The sequence below is a fragment of the Lycorma delicatula genome, chromosome 13, assembly GCF_047948215.1.
Source record: "Lycorma delicatula isolate Av1 chromosome 13, ASM4794821v1, whole genome shotgun sequence".
Taxonomy (NCBI): domain Eukaryota; kingdom Metazoa; phylum Arthropoda; class Insecta; order Hemiptera; family Fulgoridae; genus Lycorma; species Lycorma delicatula.
Window position 1 is genome coordinate 6,197,659 of NC_134467.1, and position 20,880 is coordinate 6,218,538.

At 27.6% G+C, this 20,880-nt stretch overlaps 1 protein-coding gene across 6 annotated transcripts in view; it reads left to right on the top strand.

Moving 5' to 3' along the window:
* Window positions 1-20,880, top strand: part of LOC142333946 (leucine-rich repeat flightless-interacting protein 2-like) — a 164,237-nt gene that overhangs the window by 114,458 nt on the left and 28,899 nt on the right. For all 6 annotated transcript variants that reach the window (XM_075381580.1, XM_075381578.1, XM_075381577.1 and 3 more), the window contains exon 3: window positions 13,203-13,335. In XM_075381580.1, coding sequence (XP_075237695.1) covers window positions 13,203-13,335 — 133 coding nt within the window. The remainder of the gene's footprint in view (window positions 1-13,202; window positions 13,336-20,880) is intronic.

The following is a 20,880-nucleotide window of genomic DNA, read 5'->3' on the forward strand; positions in this document are numbered from 1 at the left end:
TTTTTTTTTACTATAAAAAAATGAGACTTTTCTGAGTCGATCTAAAGAATGATTATTTTGTGCAGGACGTATGATTCTATTATTGATCACGTGAATTTTAAACAGAATATAAATAAAATAAATTTTGTTAATAGAAAAAATAAATGGTGTTTTACTGATCGTAATTGAATGAACGATACCAGTTACTTCCATAATACAACTAATTAAGTTAAATATTCATGATTATTTCTATTTAATCATCTATTCAGTGTAACTATTAGATACTAATATATGTAAATTATAATCAGCACTATTTCTCCTTGACTGTATCATAAACAATCGATAAATGTTTTTATTTCTTGTCCTTGAATCATTAGATTAGATTATTAGATGTTATGAAAGATAAGAGAAGAAATAAAGATTATTAATCTCTATTCTCTTTAGAAAAAATAATTTTTTTTTCTTTGTTGGCTTTATTCATTTGGGAACTCAGGTAGTAAGTAGTTAAGCTCTTTTCTGCCAGGTAGAAGTAATCGGGCTAGTTTTACAGGCACAGAGGATTGCTATTCCGTGCACAAGGACAGGCGGTCAGCTTACAGCAGAGTTTATTGATGCCCTATTTGCAGGGTGATAGGACGGGGAAGGTACGTACTTTAAAATGAATTTCTTAAATATGGTTTCCACTGATACTTAATAATTAAAATTTTTTTAACCGCCTTATCAACATAAAAGATGTATGTTCTCAAGATCTCTTGGTTTTTTTCAAATGATCATCAGGAGATTAAAAGTATTATGTCAAAAATCAAAATGAGTATACAGTCATGACTGTTTGAATGACAACAGTACACTGAAGGCAGTATAGTGAATTCTGGTGGAATAAAACAGAATTAAAGGAAACCATGTTACAAATATGATAATTTTGTTGTTGATGATTGATTATTATCTCTTTATATTTATTTTTAAGACATATTTAAATAATTTATCTTCTTTAAAAAAATTTTGTTCGTTAATTAAATTTTTACGGTTATTACTTATGTGAAACTTTTCTAAGTTATGTGTTTTAAAATAATTATAGGAAATATCTAAAATTGTTATAAAAGTATTTTGATTGTATGTATGACTATTATTAATTATATAGTATATGTTTAGCAAAATTAGAATTTTTGGGTTTATTTTTAATGCTATTTGTGTTCTTTTGTGCGTATAGAAAATTTACGGTTGGTCATACCAACCGTATATTTTTTTTATATATATTTTTTCAGTTTTTTCTCGTAATAATTTTATATTGTTTACAATATTAATTTTATTATGTATTCTTTTATATAATTTATTTATTATTAGTATTATATCCTCTTGTATGGAAATATTTTTAATTATTTCCATTTCTTTATTTACAGAAACTTTATAATATTTTAAATAATGTAGCGTTTTATATACATTAAAAACAGCCATCTTTTGAGACCATGGATGAAATGAATTGTTGTTAATTGTGTTCTTTGAAGAAGTTTTATGAAATATTTCTAATTTTATTTTATTGAATAATTTTATGTCTAAAAAATTTACACAGTTATTTTCAGTTTCCCTAGTGAATTTGATATTATTATTAATTTTATTAAATTTATCTAATATTGTATCGGATTTATTTTGATCATTTTCATTGTATATAATAATGTCATGTTGGGTTAAGATTTTTTTTATATATATAAGTATCTTCTAAAAATTGCAGGTATATTTCTGAAATAATTGCAAATAAAGCTTCACCCACCCATTGCTAAACCCATCTTTTTAGAAGATACTGCTATTAAAAAAAAAAAAAAAGTTAACCCAACATGACATTATTTTATACAAATATGTCCTAAATACAAATATAAAGAGATAATCATAAATAACCAAAGTATATTTATAACATGGTTTCCTTTAATTCTATTTTATTCCACCAGAATTCACTATATTGTCTTAGTGTACTGTTGTCATTCAAACAAGTCATGACTGTATACTCATTTTAATTTTTGACTTATTATAATATTTTTAATCTCCTGATGATCGATGGTTTGAAAAAACCTAAAGATGTTGAGAACATTCATCTTTTGTGTGCTGGTAAGGTGGTAAAAAAATGTTTAATTATTTTTTATTATAAAAACAAAATGACAGCTTCCAACTCGGCCCCGTTTTCAAGGAAACATCATTTAAAGATTTTCAAGTTGTACAAGTGTAGCTTGTTTGTATATCTATGGTCATAACAACTATTTCCAGTTTCATGATCGAAAGTTCTTAGATTCGAACTCCTATAATTTTTTTTAAATGTTTTTTTTTTTTGCGACATGTAAGAATGCAGATGATTTTTTTTTTGTTACACCATATTTATTATAATATTTGTAAGGATCTGAAAAAACTATATTAATTTCACTTTTGCTTATTATTTTATTTGAATAAAACATTCATTAACCTAATAATCTTTATGAACTTATTAGAACAGGAGTTGCATGGGGAATGAAGGATTATGAAATACAACAAACAAATATTTCATAATAAAACTTGAGAAAAATTAAAATAAATAAAGAGAATTAAGATAAGATATAAATATTAAAAAATAAAAAACACTTTTGATGCATGCGAGCAACAATTTTGTATGTAGCATAATTTTTTCAAATTTGTTAAATTTATATATATGTATATATAGCCTATGACATTCCCAGTAAGGTAAGGATACCAATGTGAAGTCGTACATCTAAATCGCTTCAGCTGTTGTGCTGCTACGATGGATGTACATACATTATATATATGTACATACACCCTAAATACATTACATTCCATTCTGGCCAGTAGTGTAATTAATAGATGTATTTTAATTTTTAGTATCCTTGTTTATATGATATATAGGATAATAATTATTAAAAAAACAAACATTTTCAGATCATAACAGACAAGCTGAAAGTTGATCTATATTGAATTATCTATATTGATCTATATTTATTTGTTTCAAGTTTTATAAAACAAAATCTGTTTGTTAGGTCAATAATTGTTGTATTCAGATAAAATATTCAGTAAACATGGAATTTTTGTAGTTGTTTTTTTACAGATACTTATAAACATTATTATTATTATTATAAATACTATATAATAAACAATCATCTGCGCTAATTAATATGTAAGAAAAAAATGAAAGTTAAAAAAAGGATACAGAGTTTCAAACATATTTTAATAATGACATGAAAACATTCGCCAGTCAGATGCTGTTGTGACTGTCAATATGTAAATAAGCTGCTTAAATTAAACCGTTGAAAAATCTTTAAACAGTGTTTATTTGGAAACGGGGCTAAGTTGGAAGCTGCCATTTTGGATTTAAAGTAGGAATGCCGATCCTATGACCCTGCTAAATAAGGGCATCAATAAAACCAATTGTAAGCAAACCGCCTGCCCCTGTGAACCTCTATAAAGAAGTGACTGCTCGGTCAGCATGTTACTGAAGTTGGAATCAGGTGATCTGATTTCTTTGGCATTCATCCGAGGAAAAAGAGATAAATAATCAGGAAACAGCGATAGAATGGGAGTATAATAAATCGACCGATAATGAACTACATCTAATCGGGATGGTTTAACAACATCTCAAATTCTGTGGATTGATTGTCTGGAATCAAATTTTTATTTTTTGAGGATACATGACATCCTTGATTTAATCATTTCTTCGCTGTATTTTGCTGTTGATTTCATTAACACTATTATCAGAATGTTACTTTATGTAGTTTTTAATTTCATGAGCTAGGAAAATTTATAATATTTATTATTTTTATTACAATCTTCTAGAATCTTTATATTTAAATTATCATTAGCTTTATTTATTTATTTTTTATATTTGTAACTTTTTGCTTTACTTGTAATTATTTTATTATAAATTAATATATATTTTTTGTCATTATTATTATTATTATTGTAATACTACTCGACTGATAATACACGATTTATTATTAGCATTTATTAAAAACGTTTTATTATATTTATTTGATATTTACTGTGTTGTTTGATCGGTTACGCTAATTGTTAATTAATAATTGTACAAGATATTGCTTATCATTTTTAAGCTATTTACAACACTTATCGTTTTTATTGCGTCTAAAATATGATTTTTTGTATTTAGTAATAACATTGTTTTGTTGTCGTTCCAAGTGGATTGTTTTTTTTTTCATTGAAATTATTTTAATTATGTTATTTAACGGCAATACTGTGAAACATAATTAATTCAAGGTAGTTATGGTTTTCTTCTGGCTTATTCAGTTTCTTGGTTTTTTTTTATATAAGTTGTAATAATATTTTATGTGTACAGAATATTCTATTATTAGTTTTTTTTGTCGGTATAAATCGTCAGTTTATGGTAGCTGCCCTAGGATAGATCCTGTACCATTCTATCTCCATTTGCTCTATTATTCTTACTCTTTACCATCCTCTGTTCTTTGCTTCTACTGGTCTTTTTAGCGCGGTTTTAATTAACCCTTCTCCTTCCTCACCAGCTACTTTTTTTTGTTTTTTTTTGTCCTGATTAAGGATCTGTTCACATTTATCACTTAATTTTGGCTATTCATTATTTAATCTCTCCAGTTTTCTCTACAGTCCCATTTCAACTTTTTCCCATCTCTTCTTATTTTCCACGTTTCACATCTTTAAAGAAGTTCATTCCAAATATAATATGCGATAAACACTGGAAATGTAACTCCATCTGATTATTTTATGAAATAATATTTTCTTTTTAATGTTATTAAATATTCCTTTAACCATTGCTATACTTGTTTTTTTTTTTTAATTTCATTTTTGCTTTTTCTATTTTCTATTATGCTACCGGAGTAATCGTGTAATGTTTTCTTATTTTATGAGGTACTCTCAGTTTATTCAGAATACTCGTTTTATCTTATAAAAATCTCATGTCATTTGTAAATCTTTTACGGTTTATTAACTCATATAGTCATATCTTCAAAAAGAAAATTGGGGTTAGTCGATACAGCATCGTTACTTTACTCTTTATCCTAGATTAAGTTATTAATTTTGTGCTGCCTTTTAATTTTTATGGGTGTTTTATGATTCTGGTAAAAAATATGAAGAAATAGTAATAAAAGTTTTGTTATTGTAACCTGTTCATTACTGTTTTCAAAGGAAGTATTTTTTTGGTAGGTGAATAATTGATAAACACCATCTTTCACTGTCTGAAGTTCGGTTTAACATTTCAAAAAATGTTTTGGGCAGATGTACATTATGTTATATGAAGTATAATTTTTGATCTTATAAAGTTTTTGATGAGCGCAAAAAATTTGTAAGAAAATAAGAGAGAACATTTGTTTTACTAATAGAGTAGGATAGATTTTGATCTGCGAGTTCAAGAAATATTGTAGAAAAGAATTATTGCAAATTGTGTGCGATATATTTTTTTTGTGATAGAAAACAATTTTTCTTAAAAACCAAGTTTTAAATTCCTTGTTGTAATGCAGAATATTTATTTATTCCAAAGCGATTTATTCCAGGCTTATGCTTGGAAGATGGAAAACTTCCTCGGCTTTCACTGTTCTATGCTGATAGGAATATAATCGTCGTTTCTCATCAACCACTCCTTTTCCTTACCTTGATTACATTTTTCCTTATCGCTTCTACGGGTGCAGATCTAACCCATCTAGAACCATGCTAAGAATGCTGTAATCTTGATGATAGAACTAGTGCGTCGTTTGTGTTATCAAGTAAAGGTCTGCTTGTGAATCTCATTTCCCGTTCATTGATCGTGCAACACAACAAACTAAACAAAGTTCCCATCAGATAAAGCCAGGTACCTCCTGATTTCTTAGTTTTCTCGAAGTCCTCCTCGATAATAAAGAAATGGTAAGGAACTGGCTTATATTCAATTACTCTTGACAGAGCACTTCATTTTCCTGCCACATATAGGATTATATAGAAGGTGATTGATCAGTCATGGCTCTGGTTAGACTAACATTTGCATTAATATCCATTTACACATAATAAATTAATGTATTTTTCTTTGTTTTGAGTTAATGCTAATTTTAGATTTTTTATCCCGTTTCAAACAATGTTTGCACATTTTCTTTTATTATTTACCTTTTAACTGAAATAGAATTTGCATAGGTCATTACTCTTTCGTTCAACAGAATACCTGCTACATTCAGTTTGTTAAGGTTTTCTTCTCTTCCTGTTTGATGTTGGTTGCAACACCTTTGTTTATGTGGGTGTGTGTGTGTTATTATATACATTGGTATATATCTAAATATACTCAGGTGTTTTCTCCCACAATTAAATAAAATAATTATAAGTGAACTGTGAAGTACAGTTATATTATCGCTATGAATCGTATGAAAGTTTTAAAAATAAAATAAAATTGTATAGGTTTATGTATGTACTGTTACATATTTATTTATTTGTATGATGTTGAAATTGACGTACCGTCTCGGTTATAAAAAAAAATCTGGTTACAGATTTTATTTGTTATCTGGAATAAAATTCATAGTAAAAATGCTTTAAAAATATATCTATTTCTGATGAAAATTGCTTTTGAATGTTTGTTTTATCTCGTTTATTTAATTTTACTTGTTTTAATTCAGACATGAGAGAATTAATCCTACCGTTTAAAATAGTTTCTTTGAAAGTTGTTTACACTTCAGGTTGCTTTAATGTTCATCGCTTGAAATGTTTTGCTAATAGCCATCATTTGACTTTCGTCAGGAAGGAACTGCCCATCGATAAATTTTTAAAATGAAGAAATAGCAAACTTTAATAATATTTTATTCATTGAGATATGAAGCTGTGTTTAGGTAAAAAAAGGTTTATTCAACAGATTAAAACCAGGTTATGTCGTTCTTATGTAATCCTATCTGAACTGTACAACAGTTATAAGTCAAAATAATGCACATAAATTGAAATAAATATAACGGTTGAAGAAAAAACTTTTATGATTTAATTTTGTATGGTAGGCAATAATGTGCAGGCAATAGACAGTCCTCCCCGCTCCGGCTCTAGTCATATTAACATCTTCTGCATTATTTTACCCGTCTCTCAGTAATATATATGTTTTAACAAATAAATGAATTTAATATAATCTTCTGAGTGATGGGATCTCTTTTAAGTACACCGTGTATTTTATAGTTGGTCGTGGAAAGGAATTCTTTAATGGGTAAAATAATTTTTAAACCGGTTTAAATATGTTGTACACTTGGTAAAATAAGCAATCCATTATTGTTTGATAAATTTTAAGACATAACTGAAGTTTTCAGATAATTGATACAAATATCTTGATTTGAGTTCTGTAGATATTTATATTCCTTGTATTATGAATGTACATTTAGCTTGTTGAATCCACGGATCATGAAACCTGGATGTTTTATTAATTTTAACTCGATAACCAACTGGTGGCAGAGGACACTAAGAAATGTTTTTGACTGGGCCTCAAATTATTAACCTTCCACATCAAAACATGTTTTCATGTGGCTTCAGTTTGCAGTTTAGTGTTACAGCAATTAAGTGATTTTATAAAAAAAAAATTACAGTCATTTATCTGAATTGACCCTTGCAAGGCCAAATCTGGATAATCAGAAATCCAGATAGTTGGAAAATTAAAAAAAGGTTTTCTAATATGTAATGATCATAATCATTCTAATGTTAAATTGTGTAGCAGGCATGTACTCAGTCTGTATAGTTGGATGACTGGAAAATCAGTGTCCCACTATTAGTAGAAAATTTTATAATTTATTAATCAAATACAGGGCTAGCTGCGCTGATTATAGGTGAAGATGAATTTTTATAATGTAAAAAAAACAAAACAAAACTGATCCAGAACCTTCAGGTGAAAGGCAAAGTGGTTATCAAAATAACAGTTTTTAAAGAAATTCAGCTTTAAATTTTTACAAATATCATTTACGCCTTGGTTGCAAAAATAGTATTATAGTGTTTTGCGTTCACCTTAGGTTGGTTTAATTATTAAAATGTTTCTAGTAATTTGAGATGTAAATTAAAATGAGAATTTGCTGTTAAAATAAATTAATTCAGTTTCTCATCATTAATGCATTAATAAAATTATATTACACGTTGTATTTGCGTGCGTGTTATATCAGTTTACTTTGTAATTTATATGTATCGCTTGTGGTTTGTTGCAGTGATGCATGTCACAAGCATCAAATTTCACAAATATCGACATTGCAGTTTATTTAATCTTGAATTCTGCAGATTAGATAGTCAATCTGTAAACATACATTACTATTATATCTATTTTTATTTTTTTAAACCGGTTAAAACCTTTATAATGGCTACTAATTTTGTATTATATAGGTATGATCCTTTTTTTTTTTGTATATTTTCTTACCTGAATTTATAAAAAAACAATTTTATTATGTATTTATTTTTAATCAGTCTTCTGTATTTTTGTATCTTAAAGGAATTTTCATAGTTATTAAAAAGTGTAACTTCAAATTTCTAAATTTATAAGTGAATTAACCAAGTAGTTTTCAATCTGTTGTTTTACATGTTGATAAAATGGCTTCATGTATATATAGATTTATAATTTCCTCATATGTGTGTGTTTGTATACAGCATAAGGATTTGAATAGTTTTACATTCTGTATTGAAGGTTACCATTAAATTATTTAAGGTGAGATTTATGAATTGTAGATCCATCTTCCTGCTATGTGAATTTCATCAGATTTTAAATAATTACTCTCGCACAGCTCTTAAGTATATTAATTTAAAGTAAAAAAATGAAATGTTAGGTGCAAAGGAAACAATTTTTTTTTTTTAAATACTTGAATTAGATTTGTTTTTGTTTTCTATAATATAATTATCATGTAGATATTTTTCTGTTTGATTTTCTTTCTTTAAATTTATATAACATTTCTATAAACTTAAGTTTTTGTTATTTTTTTTTGAGTAAACAATAAAGTTAATTGTCCCGGGGAAGTCGACTACTCTGATCTTAGGTAGACTCTCTATGGATTGGTTGTTTCCTTCCCATCTCATATTTATCCTTTATAACTTGCATCAGTAAGTGCCATGGAAGTTGGATCGCTTATCACGTGGCATTCTTTTGGTATCTAGGAGACCATTCACTTCTGTAGTAAAGCTTGTAGATTAATATGTTTAAATTATTGGATATTAATTAGGTTTTTTTTTCATAATTTTTCATTAATCTAATGTTTACTGTCTCTTCAGGGTCGTAATGATATATATACTACACATATATACATATATATATATATATATGTATATATAATATATGTGTGTGTTACTAATAATAATATTAACAATAATAATACTAATAATATCGATTGTCGGGGTGAGCTGACATGAGATATCGGTCACTTATGAAAATGGTACAGTCATTCCCAGGAGTAAACATCTCTGCCAGGCTTATTAAATATAAAGAAATCGAGAATAACAGGAACTGATATCTTGTTGCCTTCTCAGTGTATACCAAATATACTTTAGTAAATCAGCACGGCAAGTCGGCTGAAATTATATTCAGTCTCTATCTGATCGACAAAACCGATAGATATTAAAGTCTCATTAAGTGAAATCTTTAACCCTTTCACTTAGGTATGGATTAAATAATGAACATCATTCTTTGAAAGATAGAAATCTCTTGATCAGTACCACTTTTCATATTTGAGAAAGACCGAAATTGATAGTTTAATGTTACAAAATTAATTTATTTCTTTTTGTTGGGGAAAAAAAATATATGTGTTATTTTTTTCACTTGCTTAAGAATTTGTATTAATTTAAAAATAAATTTGTGTTTAATAATTATTTTAATTAAGTATTTTTTTATAATGTTAATAGGATTGAAATTATCTAACTAATGACTAATGATTGGCGGGGGGGGGAGGGGAATATAAACTTATAAATATATAAATAAAAATCAGTTGATATTTATCAATTACAAGAAATTTTTATTCTTTAGGCCTTATTAGTTATTTATAAATATAAATAACAGTTTTAATTACTTTTTATGTACTGTTATTTAAACAATGTTATTGTTTCTTTCTGTGTTTTTGATAAGCTGTTTGTTCCCTTGTGTTTGTATATATATAAACTATAAAGAAAATATGAACAGTATGCATAATAAAAAATTAATTACTGAAGATTTTTATCTCTTGTTAATTAAAACCATCAAAGAAAAATTAAAATAGGCCGGATTTACATTATGTGGTTGTTTCATTTATAATTTTGCTAATAATTGCTGTGAATAATTAGTTTTAATTCTTCTTTTTTTTTTAAATTACTAAACATATTTTATATATTTTAGGAAAGAATATATTTGTAATACAACACTATTTTCAGCATAGTCAGGTGGTAATTTATGCTGTTGAATCAACATATTTTAGTAGGCATTGTATTTAAATCACTTTTTTACATAAATTTCATACCTGCATTGAAAGTAATTTTTTTATCGGTATTTGATGACTGGTTCAAGGATATTCTCCATAACTTTCTGTACTGTACTAAACTATTAATTGTAATAACTGCATGTCCTACATCCTTGGCTTATCTTTTTTTTATGCCAGTGATTATCGTCCAAAAACTTTTATCCTCTATATATACATATATATATATATATATATATATATCTGTTAATAAATTTACTATTCTTGGATGTATTAATGCATTTCTACAACCTAGATTGTCTCTTTACAAGATTATGCCACAGATTTCTCATATCTCCCATTTGTTTTGAGATCTTTTCCTTTTTTCCTTTATTACTTCACCAAATTTTCAATTTCCTCCTGTAATCACGTTTCATAATCCTCTGGTCCTTTACTTTCTGTTTTTCCTACCGTTCATGTTTCACTGACACTTAACATCGCATTCCATAGAAATACTCTTAAGAATGCCTTTCTAATTCTTAGATTGATATTTAAAATTGGCCTATTTGTTTTTTTTTTGAAAGCTTACTAATCTGGTTTTGATCTCTATAATATTTTGGCTACTCGAAAATTTTACAGATTTTACTCTTTAAATAATAAAATTTTGTAACTTCTAGTGCATTGTGTTCATTTGTCTGAAAATTTTATAACTCGTCAATCTTTCCATCATATTGAATTACTTTTCCTTTATAATTATTTATTTTCAAACTAAATTTTTTTGTTACTATTAGTTTGTGTTCAGAATGTTGGTTTCCAATCAGCATTTTTATTCTTTCTCCTTAATTAGTTGTCCACTCCCAGTTTTTTTTCTTATATACTTACTGATAGGCGCTACAGTCCATGGAGAGTCCTGCCTTTCTCAGTACATTCCTATAAACATCCTGACCCTGAATAATTCTCCCCAACCTCCACACTTCCGTCTGATTTATCAACAGATGCTTCTCTAATTGATTAGAGAAGCTCTCTAATTGATTAGAAAATTAAATCTAATTCTTTCCCTCTACTACTGGGTCAGTTCATGTTTCGGAATCGTACATGTCAATGGATCTTATCACAGTTTTATGTATTTTAATTTTCACGTTTTTCCTTTTTTTTTAGAGTATACTGTTTTTTTAAGAGTTCAGTTTAACTTGAAAAATGTTTTTGGGACTGTGATATTACTATTTCCACCTGCAACCTTTTTGTATATGTATGTCTTGTTTCTATTCTTCTTGGACAAAATTGCGTCGATATATTTAAATTCATTCATCCTTTCAAATATCTGTATAAAAAGTTACATCGTCTGTTTAAGCCAACACCTGAATACTTATATTAGAAGCTACCTCTCCTGGACTTTTACCGGTTGGCTAGCCACCTTTGAAAATACATCTCCCTACCTCAAACTTCTTCTGATTGAAAACCTCTTTGACAATTCCCCTTCCATTCTAATTTTGCATGTTGTTTTTTTTTCTAGAATCAGAACCTCTTTCTCTTATACTCTTATAACTGTTACCTCATTCTAAAACAGATTTTATATATTTTTTTCCTTCTTTTTTTAGAGTATATTGATTTTTAAGAGTTCAGATGATACGATTCTTCCTATGCAATATTCATTATAGTGTGTGTTCATTATACTCATGTATATTATAAAAAATGTACTGAATGATTTACAACTTGCCCGATCGAGTTGAAAGTTTTCATTTGTAATCGAGTTCATAAAATTATATTTTGATTCATCTTTTTAAAAAACTTGTGATCTTCCCTTTCCACACTACAAATTTTTAAAATAAGGATGATAATTAAAGGTTATGTTATTTAGTGTAAAAATAATTACAAGTTCTACTATTCACTACTTTATTATTTTTTTAATTACTTTTTGGGGGGGGAGAAGTATTATTTAAAAACAAGCATCACCTTTTTAGTAGTGCCACTTAAAGTGTCAAGTTGAAAAGTGTAAAAAATCATGGTTTACATTATTAGATGGTTGTGTACGCTTTTTTAATTTTAATCTTACACATTTTATCTCTGTTTTTATTATAGTTTTATTGTAAAAAAGGTAATTTAGAACAGAAGAGTTCAACTTACAATATTTCAACAAACTTTTTACAGGAATTTTTTTTAATAAGATTAACTTCAAAAAATGTAAAATAACTTCAAAACTAGTAAAATATTTTAAGTAATCGTTTTTCTATTCTTCTTTATATTTTGACTTAAAGAAGTCTGATTCAAATTAAAAAACAAACAGATAGTAAAAATGTACTAACTGTTTAATTTGGAACTGAATTCAAATAGTTCAAATTTAGAGACGGATAGAAAATTTATTGTTGTACTTTTTGATACAGTTTAATTTCCTGGCTACAACTATATAACTGTTACAACAGATAGCTATAAAGTGAAAGTATAGCAATCAGCCAAAATTTCAAGGATTAATAATGTTCAAGGGAGCAAGAATCCCTAGGTCCAGGAAAAAATCTGTGGAAATCTCCGTAAGATGTGTATAAATGCATGTATTTGGCTTGTATTTTGATAATATTTAAAGACTGGCTCAATGATATTCTTTATAAAATTAAAAAAAAAAAAAAATGGAGGCTTGATGGCATTAAATTTTGAAAAATTAAGGGAGAGGAATAGTTTTCAAGATTTTGAATTTTTTACTTTTTGTATAGTGGTTGTAAAAAATTTAGCTTTTGTAATGCAATAAAAGTTAAAACGGATTAAATTGTTCTTCAGCGGCAAGTGAATTGAAAGAGAACGTAAATTTTTTTAATTTGATCAAAAAAAAATTATTATATTTATTTGTTATACATAGTTATTGGATTTTATTTCATGTATTTCTTTTTTTTTCAGGCTGAAGCAAGGCTTGCTGCCAAGCGGCAAGCAAGAGCTGAGGCTCGTGAAATAAGAATGAGGGAATTGGAGAGGCAACAGAGGGAAGCTGAAGAAAATGTTGATAAAATATATGATATATACAACACATCAGGTATTTAATTATTGATATTAATGTATTTTAATTCACCCCATAAATAATTTGATAAATTTATTTAAAATTTTGTAATTAAAAAAAAAAACTGTCAAAGGTAAAAATTAATTTTACTAAATTGACATAGCTGACCATCGTTGTCGGTAAAATAATAATAAGCAGCGTCAAGAAAGCTGTTTGATAAATATGAAATTAATTATTTTAATAAAGGCATCAGTAGGAACAGTAATCATTTTTTTTTTTCAATTATCTTAATTATCTTTGCTCTATAGTTAGGTGTGTGCCTATACTCTTCATGATGTAAAGTGGCAGTACTCCATCTTTCATGTAGAAGGTTCTGGCTTCAAATTGGTCACACACATATCATGTGTTTTACATACTGAAAGTTTTTTTTTACTTTATTTTTTAATAATTCGGCATGATGAGAGTAGGTTTTAAAATTATTGTAAAATTTCTCTAGCCTAATCCCGAAAGTAAAAATTGGGGAAATTTGTATAAAAAGAGAAAGAAATAAACATTGTCCTCAACTGATCACAAATTAAATTAATTTTGATGACAATTATTATGGTGGAATAAATACTATCAATATTACATTAAAAATAAAAAAAATAACTGACACAATGTAATATTTCATGACGTATAAATAAATAAAACATTTTTTAAACAATTCTGTTAGGTTTGCAATTTTCAAATTATAATGTTGTAAACTCTTACTACATTAGCCTATATTAATGGTTATAAATTGAGCTCATAACATTGCACATCCATCGTTGTTGTAGTCTCAATTTGAGGAAAATGCTTTTGTGAGTTTGTAGATGAAATTAAATCACAGTATTTTAGTCAGACATTTGTTACGTATTTTTGTGGCCTTGAAATTAGACATAGGTATTTCTTTGTATGTTTATATAACCATTATCGTGTATATTTCTAGTGGAGGTATTTCTTTGTTATGTTAATCAACCTGATAGTATAGAATATCTTTAAGCAACATGTTAGAATAGTCTTGAAGCAACTGAAATAATATTTTCAATCTATAAATTCATTTTTTCTCATTTAGAAATATATTAAAAAAATGTTCATTATTGTAAATATGTTGTGTAATTTATATAACACATAAAAAAAAAAATTACGCTTAATGAGTATTTAAAGCCAGGACTTTTCGCGTGAAAGACTTAAATGCTATTTCTATTCTATTGTAGTTGATAGAGTATTATACTAAATTTTACAGAATGAGGAAAAAATAAAATTTTTTCATTCTACTTGCCAAATAACATTTTAGCTAATTATTGTTGGAGTTGAAATTCTAATACATAACACATTCTGGATCAGTTTTGGCATTTTTCATAACTATAATTGGACAGCTAGCGTGTAGTTACTTAATAAATTACAAAATTCCCCTAATTCATGGCCAAACGACTACTGGGAAAGGCTTTCTAATTTAGAAAATAATTTTTTTTCAATCTTACAGTGTATGCTTAATCCAATAATTTTCATAATCCAGTATTTAAGTAATTTTTTCCCTGAATAGATTTATTGTTAGGGTTTCAACTTTAAAAAAAATGGTTTTAAGTTTAATAAACTGTTTATGGATAACATGTGCATTTATAAAACGAAGTAGATGTTGTAGAAGTACTAATGTGACAGTGGAAGAAGTGTGGAAGCGTATGAAAATCGACTAACAAAGCGATTAAACTTCTTTGGAATTTCTTGACCGACAGTCTAACATAGCCTCAAAATAATGTCATTAACTCATTAGAATATTCGAAATTACAAATGCCACAGGTCTTGAAGTAAAATAGCAAAGTTACTAAATATGAGTTGAGCTTTAAATTATAAAATTTAGAATAGCGTATAAAAGACGTGTTTATAAAGCTCACCAAGTATGTTTGTGTTGCTTTTTTCTTCTTCTTTCCTCTCTTATCTACAAATTTTCTTTATTGTCATAAATTGGAGTTGCTTCCATACTTGCGAACTAAACGTTTTAAAAAATTGTTATTTTTTGATGTTAAAACTTGTGTATTATTATCATCTATGAGGCGTGTTTTAAAAAGGATAATTTTGAATTTGCCACGTTTATACACGATGTAAACAGATTGCGCTTGCTTAGCTCAGTTGTTTAAATCAATAGTCAGTTGTTAGAAACAATAGTTAGTCATCTTGTTGTTAGTTGTTTATATTCATCCATTTATAATGAGTCTACAATTCATGATGTTGCCGAGTGGAGTACAAGGAATTATCCGATCATTGATGGCGAAAAACAATTCTATAGCTGAAACTCACAGGTAAGTTTGTGATGTTTACGAGTTGTATAAGTGACACTAAAGTAAGATGTTCCATTTCAGAAAGGGCAAATGAATGTTCACAATTTGATTGAAAAAGTTGGTGAAAAATTTTGAGAAAACCGTCATCGTTTCATAATTGTCTTTGATGTTTCATGATCTTGGATTTATGAGGTTTTGACTGTAAAACATGCCTATAAAAAATTTTGTGCCAGATGGATGCTGAAGATGTTAACCAACACGGATAAGGGAAAACATCTTGCTACAACACAAAAATTTTTGAGGTGATATAAAGATGAAGGTGATGAATGGTTTGATCGCATCATTACCAGACATCATGGATTTCTTATTTGAACACCCAGGCAAAGAAGAAGTTCAAACAATATCATTTAGCAAAGAATCATATGGTTATTTTTTTATTTTTATTTTTTTGAGATAAGTTTGTCTTGCTTGTCAAATTTAGTGATCATGAAACTAACCATCGGGTTGGTCTAGTGGTGAATTCGTCATCGCAAATCAGCTGATTTTGAAGTTCAGAGTTCTAAGGTTCAAAGGCTAGTAAAGGCAGTTACTTTTGTACGGATTTGAATACTAGATTGTGGATACTTTTGTTCTTTTGTGTTTGGGTTTTAGTGAACCACACATCTCAGGAACGGTCGACCTGAGACTGTACAAGACTACACTTCATTTACATTCTTACACATCATCCTCTGAAGTAATACCTTATGGTGGTTTCAGACGCTAAACGGAAAAAGAATAAAGAAAAAAGTGATTGTGGAACTTCTGTGAATACCAATACATATTGCAAAACATTAAAAAACGTTAGAACTATAAAAAAACAAATAGTATGGGATGGTATACCATGTGATTTTGTTTTTTCATGCAATGCCCAGGCACACACGACAAATTTTTAGACAGTGAGATGATTGGAAAATCTTCAGCTGCCTACACTACAGCTCTGACGGTTCTCAATGATTATTTTCTTCTTTTCCACCTTAAACAGTGACCTGTATCACAAAGGTTTGACGATGACAACAATTTGCAAAATGACATTACTGCATGGTTTAAGTTACTGGTGGTTGAATTTCTTGAAAGGGAATGAAGAAGCTTAGTGAACCACTTTGAAAGATTGAAATTGAAGGCAGCTATGTAAAAACTTAATAAATAAATGTAGTTTGAATGATAAATTAAAGTTTTTTCATATTCTTCAGTTTTTTTTTTTTTTTTTTTTTTACTTTAAAAACGACCTTACTTTAAAAACACACCTTTTAATTTGTTGAAATCAGTTATTGATATGTTGCGTATTGAGAAATCAACTTAAGATGAATATAATTCTCAGAATATATCTTTCCATTTTAATCTAATTTTAAAATTATTATTAAATAAATTTGTTTTATTAATTATCGGTGAATGTGATAAGACTTCTGCAATCTTGAATGTTATATATATATATATTTTTTTTTATTAAGCAAAAAATCAGTTTCATATTATTATGAATTGCCAGTGACATCTCATTTATTTTCACTAATGTATGTAATTTCACAATGTGGTTGCAATATTGCACATGGCAAAGCTACTATAAAAAAACAAATAAAATTACAAAAAGAACAAACTCACTTTATGAAGGCATTTGTATTACACATACTGAGCAGTAAAAGTTCTTTGTTTTTCCTTTTTTTTGTTGAAAGTTGAGGTAGAGAATTCTCTATAAGTCCCAAAATTAGATTGCCATTATTTTCCTAGGTAAAAACGTGGTTTTTGTTTTCCGTGGTGAAGATTAGCTTGAATATCACCATTGTGCATGCGCTTGTTTTAATGGTTGTGGAATGAAATAGTGTACCAATGTTTCATTTCAAGTTAAAATCTAAAAATTTATCTGTACTTTTTATATTGCTGCTTAACTTATATGATTGCTACCGATTTTATTTTTTTGTGCTCAGACAGAAAAAGGTGAGGAATTTGCTAGCACTTGCTTTGCTAAATTTGGGATGATCTCTTATTACTATTTCATGTTTTTCAGAGTTTCTCCACGAGTAATTTGTCATTTATCTTGAATAAGCGATTTGTTTTCTATCTATAAAGCTGTCATCGATAGAAGCCATTGGCCTATGGTGTGCGGCTCATTTTCAACTCTTTCCTGACCTCCGAATGTGTAGTAGCACCATTAATAAACTGTGGATTAATAGAAACGCGTTCTTACAATATCACTTTAAGTCTTGTGTAAATTTGTGATTGCAATGGCCAATTTTGAGAAATTGATAATAATTTTGCTGTGCAGCGTTACTATATTTAATACCTTCTGCTGAGACTTATTGTTCATTACAGCTGTCAAAGTTGAAAGAAAGAACAGCCAATTCTACTGATGACAGGTTCAACAGACAAGGATTTGTTCGTTGAGTCGTATTTATCATGTACGGTAGATTATGAAAATTCCCATTAATAATTCTAATGTCCTTACTTATTTTTATTGAAACGTCTTTCTTTATTCCAGGTAATTGACCATTTTTGGGCAGTTTATGATTTTAATTGTACGAGTAAACTATAGGTAGAATAATTATTAGTTCTTCTTTGTTTACTTCCTTCCATTACTATTGGTTTGTTTATTACTAATAGTGCAAGCTAGTCCAGGCCGCACTGTCTAAAACTAATAATGCTAAAGCAAAGCAGAAATCCTTAAAAAGTAGCGTAACTAAAAGTACAAACTAAAAGAGGTTACACTACAAAGAGCCTTTGTATGTTCAATTTTAATATGAAATCACATTTTATCTAAAAGTTAGTAGTAAAGTTTGTACTATGAATAAGAATTTGAATATTTAAAATATAAAATATTTGAAAATTTAGCATGTTCAAATGACATAAGAACTTGAAAATTGTCCATTGCTGTTAGGTTTTTTCAGTAAACTTTACAAAAAAAAAAGTTTGTTACTGGAATTGTTATTTCTGTTGATGCTCTTTTCTGGAATTTCAAAATTTTTATTTCAATTTTGATAGTGTAACAAAAACTAGTTAAATAAAGTCTTTGTTTTTAGTAATATCTCATCAGGAAATTAGCCAAAATGATGTTAAAAGTATAAAACGTTGTCCAATGTTTTCAAATTTAAAAATTCTGGCTTTGGTTCCTTAAAAATTATCAAAAAGAATTAATATGATTGATTGAAAAATCAACGTTCTATCTTCTTGGAAAGTTAATCAAAACAGCGGTCAAAGTGTTTAAGAACAGATTCTAGAAAGCTATTTAAAGTTTGTTATGGGAATACATGCTTGAATGTTTTCAACTTTTTTTCTTTTTTTTGAAACCATTGACAGCAAATGGTGGTGTATGTCTTCTTGATATATTGATCAGTCGATTGATATTCTGAGATTGATAAAATCAGTTGTTGATATAGAAACAATCTGTAAATTAATAATTATGTAGTAAATTTAACTCTAAAATCAACCGACCAGTTATTTAGAATATGAACATAAATAAGTAGTATTAAAAATCGTTTTAAATATAATTTCTTAAATGTTCACTAACAGTTTTATAAATTGATTGTTGTTGTGTGGGCAAGATTGTAAACTAATTACCATGATGGGAAAATTATTCTTTCTCACCACCTATGCCCCTATTCTTATCTTAATTCCTCCTCAATTAATGATACTATTTTATCTTATATCGTACGTTGTAGGAAACTCCTTGTATTATTTTATGATAGGAAACTGCCTATGGATTTGATTTTCTATAATAACTGTGCAATAAGGTTTATGGCTGAAATGCCTTTAATATAAAAGTGGGTTTAGGAACCATTTTAAAATTGAGAAAGTTGAATTAAAATATAAATAATTATGAAAAACAAAAATTTGTAAATTTTTATAATGAAATCAGAAGATAGAGAAGATGTGCATTTAAAATAGTAGATTTTGTTGGCAGCTCTAAAGTTTAGAATGTTTGAAGCATGGGAACAATAACTATTAGAATAATAGAAGTATTGTGTTGTAGAGGATCAACATTCTTTCCTTTTATAAAAATCTGATGTGGACACCATATACTTACTTATATATATATTTTTTATTACATTTTTTTTTTTTTTTTTTTTTTTTTGAAACTGGTTATTGTAAATTTTTTACAATCACAGGTTAATAATCATTAATAAATCAATATATTTAAATTAAAAAAAAAAAAAAGAAAAGGACATGAAGTCTGATTCCAATTGATGTGTCTTCCTTTTAAGAACCAAATATTTCATTAATTAAATTTTTTGGGCTATAACTCTGGAACCAATGAAAATAAGTACAAATTATGATATATCATTAAAAGTTTAAGAAAGGTTTTTTTTTTAAATACTTTTGGTCCAGTTGATTGCAATTAAAAGGGGAGGTGCACAACAGAGATGTTGTTACAACAGTCTTAAATCCAAAATTTCAACATTCTATGGCTAATTGTTTATGAATCATGTGAGATACATATCTATGTACATACATACAGACATCATGCCAAAACTAGTCAAAATGGATTCAGGGATGGTCAAAATGGATATTTCCATTGAAATCTGAAAACCAAAATTTTTCACGATTACAATACTTCTTCCTAGTACATATAAGCTTTTCTATCACTGTTATGTTATCATCAGCAAGTCATTTATTACATTGTTCAATAAATTTTCATTTGAAGTACATTCAGAAGTAATATCTGATCCATAAAAATTTTCATCACCATCATATCATCTTCACTAATGTCCGGAAAATCTGAATTATAACTTTCCTATAGTTAAATTTATTTGATAAAGAAGTAACAACATCAAAAATCTTTCTTTTCATCATGATTCATCACATATCTTTTTTTTATAAATAATTAAATGCACAAAGGCAACTTTAACTACCCTGTAATGTAGTTAATTAGTAGTATGGAAAATAGTTCGCATATTAACAGTAATATTTTTAAAACATCAACACATGCATAATGAATGCAGTCAGGTTTCTCACACCACAAAATTATTTTTCTCATTTACAATTACTTAAGTTTTGTGTTTTTTTATATTGATTTATTGTTACTGTACATTTGTATATCATTACTACCATAGTTATCTGTCGGGGTTAAGAGAGAGAAAACCAAATTTTTTTTTTTTTAAACAGGTATTACTGCATTTTTTTAAAGCAGATGCTTCCTTTGGCCTTCATTTTGTATCCATTTCCTAATTTACTTCTTGACTTGATGGAAAAGGATAGTAGTTGGAAGATCCATTGTATGAAAACTTAGAAGTTATACACTAAATAACAAATTTTTATG